This window comes from Dendropsophus ebraccatus, chromosome 14, assembly GCF_027789765.1.
Source record: "Dendropsophus ebraccatus isolate aDenEbr1 chromosome 14, aDenEbr1.pat, whole genome shotgun sequence".
Classification (NCBI taxonomy): Eukaryota; Metazoa; Chordata; class Amphibia; order Anura; family Hylidae; genus Dendropsophus; species Dendropsophus ebraccatus.
Window position 1 is genome coordinate 26,455,246 of NC_091467.1, and position 2,467 is coordinate 26,457,712.

General features: G+C 54.9%; 1 protein-coding gene across 1 annotated transcript; it reads right to left on the reverse strand.

Moving 5' to 3' along the window:
• Positions 1-1,078: 1,078 nt before the first annotated feature.
• On the reverse strand, positions 1,079-1,954 carry LOC138771853 (integrase/recombinase xerD homolog). Its single transcript, XM_069951859.1, has one exon. The coding sequence runs from the start codon at positions 1,952-1,954 to the stop codon at positions 1,079-1,081; it is 876 nt and encodes a 291-aa protein (XP_069807960.1).
• Positions 1,955-2,467: the final 513 nt, after the last annotated feature.

Sequence of the window (2,467 nt, forward strand, 5' to 3'; positions counted from 1 at the left end):
TCCACCGAAAACAGACACGGATACCCATTAAATTGGAAAATTGGCCACAGCAGCCTCTTTATTAAATATACAAATGTCCAACCAGAACAATTAACAATGAAAATCAAACTTTATATGTATAACATATATATAACTCTAACCATACCCTGGGAGGTAGAGGATGGCACTTCTGGCAGTATGAAAAACAAGTTCCCATGTCGCAACGCGCCGACTCAGGGAGGGGCAAATGTGCCACAATACTGCCAACCCCGTTCCAAGGACCATGTGATAACCACTGCCTGAGCAGTAACCAGTAGCAACCCCTCCCCGCTTCCACGCCCTGTAACCAACAAGGGGTTGCTACTCCTCCAAGTTACATCCAAACTCCTCCTTAATCTGCGCCATCCCCGACCTCCCCTCCGCCACAGCGAGCAAGCCCGACACCTTGAGCTTGCGAGTCCCGCCACACCTTGACTCCTTTCTCGATCCCATCCTGCAGATCGGAAGTCCATAAATCAAAACCCACCTCGTTCAGGTGAACGCCATCACCGTCCATGAAACCCCAGCCCGGCACTTCGAGTTCCCTGTGCCGCACCACAATGCCCCCATTGCGTGCAACAAACCGAGACACCTCCCGGTTCACTCTCCCCCGAGCTCTATTCAGTCTGTCCACAGACCGAGCGTGCCTCCATACAAATCGAGCCACCATCTCCGACCATACTACTATCAGGCCCGGGAACATCGACCATAGACGGAGCATGTCATATTTAATATCCCTGATCAGGTCCCGTGAGGAGCGCACACCGAGGTCATTACCCCCCACGTGCAACACCAACACGTCAGGCGACCTGTCCAATCGGGAGTAAAAATGAATTTCTGGCAAAACGCCGCTCCATAACAAGCCCCCGATTCCCATCCATCGGACACTCACGTCCCCCCGAGGGAAACCCAACTGCCTGCCTTCGGGCCTAACCTCCGCTCTGGCTGCCCCCCGACGGACGTAGGAATGGCCCAGGATCCACACCAAGCAGGCATCTTAAAAACAAAAAAGGAAGGCAAAACACATAACAATGACCCACCACCCAGGCAACACAGAAACTCACAACAACTCCAAACGCACATAAGATCTGAACCTCTCAGACTCCCACCTCCCAATCTGACGCACCATCTGCTCCCCCAACCCCCACCGTACCGCCTCAGTTGCTGCGCCAATGCGAAAAGAGTGAGAGGCAAACTCTCTCGCAGGGAACCCCAGCCTGTCCAGTCCGCCGCGGAAAACGGCAATAAATTGAAAGCGCGACAACGAGCGCCCATCACGATGTATCAAAAAGGAACCGTCCGGCAAGTCGGGACGAACTGCCAAAAAACGTTGGACGCAGCGAACCGGACAGGCCACCGACCCCGGCACCGCATACAACATAATACGCTTCCCCCTCCCCGCCTGATCGGTCTTCGACCGCCGCAAAAAACAAGACACACAATCAATCCCCAACACAACATCCCCAAACTGCAGGCCCCCACTCGCAGCACAAGAGTGGCTGACCAGCTCCCCCACCCGGAACGCCCCAAAAAACGCCAACGCAAACGCCGCACCAAAAAGCACCGCCTCATACTCACTGCTACACATATCACCCAACACCCCAAATAATTTAACCAACAAGTCAAAGGACACAGGCCTCCTGCCATCTCGCGCTACCCTGGACTTCCTATACCCTATCACTGCTTGCCTTACCACAAAATCCTTGGTAGCATCCCCGACCCCAAACCACTTGAACCAATAAGCCAAACCCGCCAGCTTCTTAACCAACCCCGCCGCTGACACGCCCTCTTCAAACGCTATCCCCACAAAGCACAACAAAGCCGGCACTAAATCCCCATGGAGACCATCCACACCCAAACCGCTGCAAAAATTCCGCCACTCGCGCCACACCGCCTCACGTCCCCTCCAAGTCCCCTCCGTCACTGAACGCTCCATTAAGGAAAAAGCCGTCCGGAGACCACTTCCCACAGCAGGGCGGGAACTGGCTTCCCCTGCCGCTCCGCCTCCGGGGCCAACCGTCGAAAACGCTCCCACTGAAAACGAAAAAGGGAGTCTGCAATCGAATTACTCACTCCTGGCACATGCCGTGCAGACACCCACGCGTTCAGTTCTAAACCCTTCCAAACCAAACAGCGCAACAGATTCACCACTGGGGGGGAAGAAGCCGACAAACTGTTCACCGCTTGCACCACAGCCATATTGTCACAGCAAAAACTAACACGCTTGTTCCGGAACCGTTCACCCCAAACATACAAGGCCGCCACAATCGGAAACAACTCCAACAGGGCCAAGTTCCGCACCAAACCCGCTGCCACCCAGGCCTCCGGCCACTGCCCTGCGAACCATTCACCACCAAAGTACGCCCCATATCCCAAGGCCCCCGATGCATCCGTAAACAATTCCAGGTCCGCATTCTCGACCCAGTCCTCCATCCACACAGACCGCCCA

Bases quoted from the DNA above. Each gene is read 5' to 3' on its own strand.
- LOC138771853 (XM_069951859.1), bottom strand. From the start codon at position 1,954: ATGGAGCGTTCAGTGACGGAGGGGACTTGGAGGGGACGTGAGGCGGTG.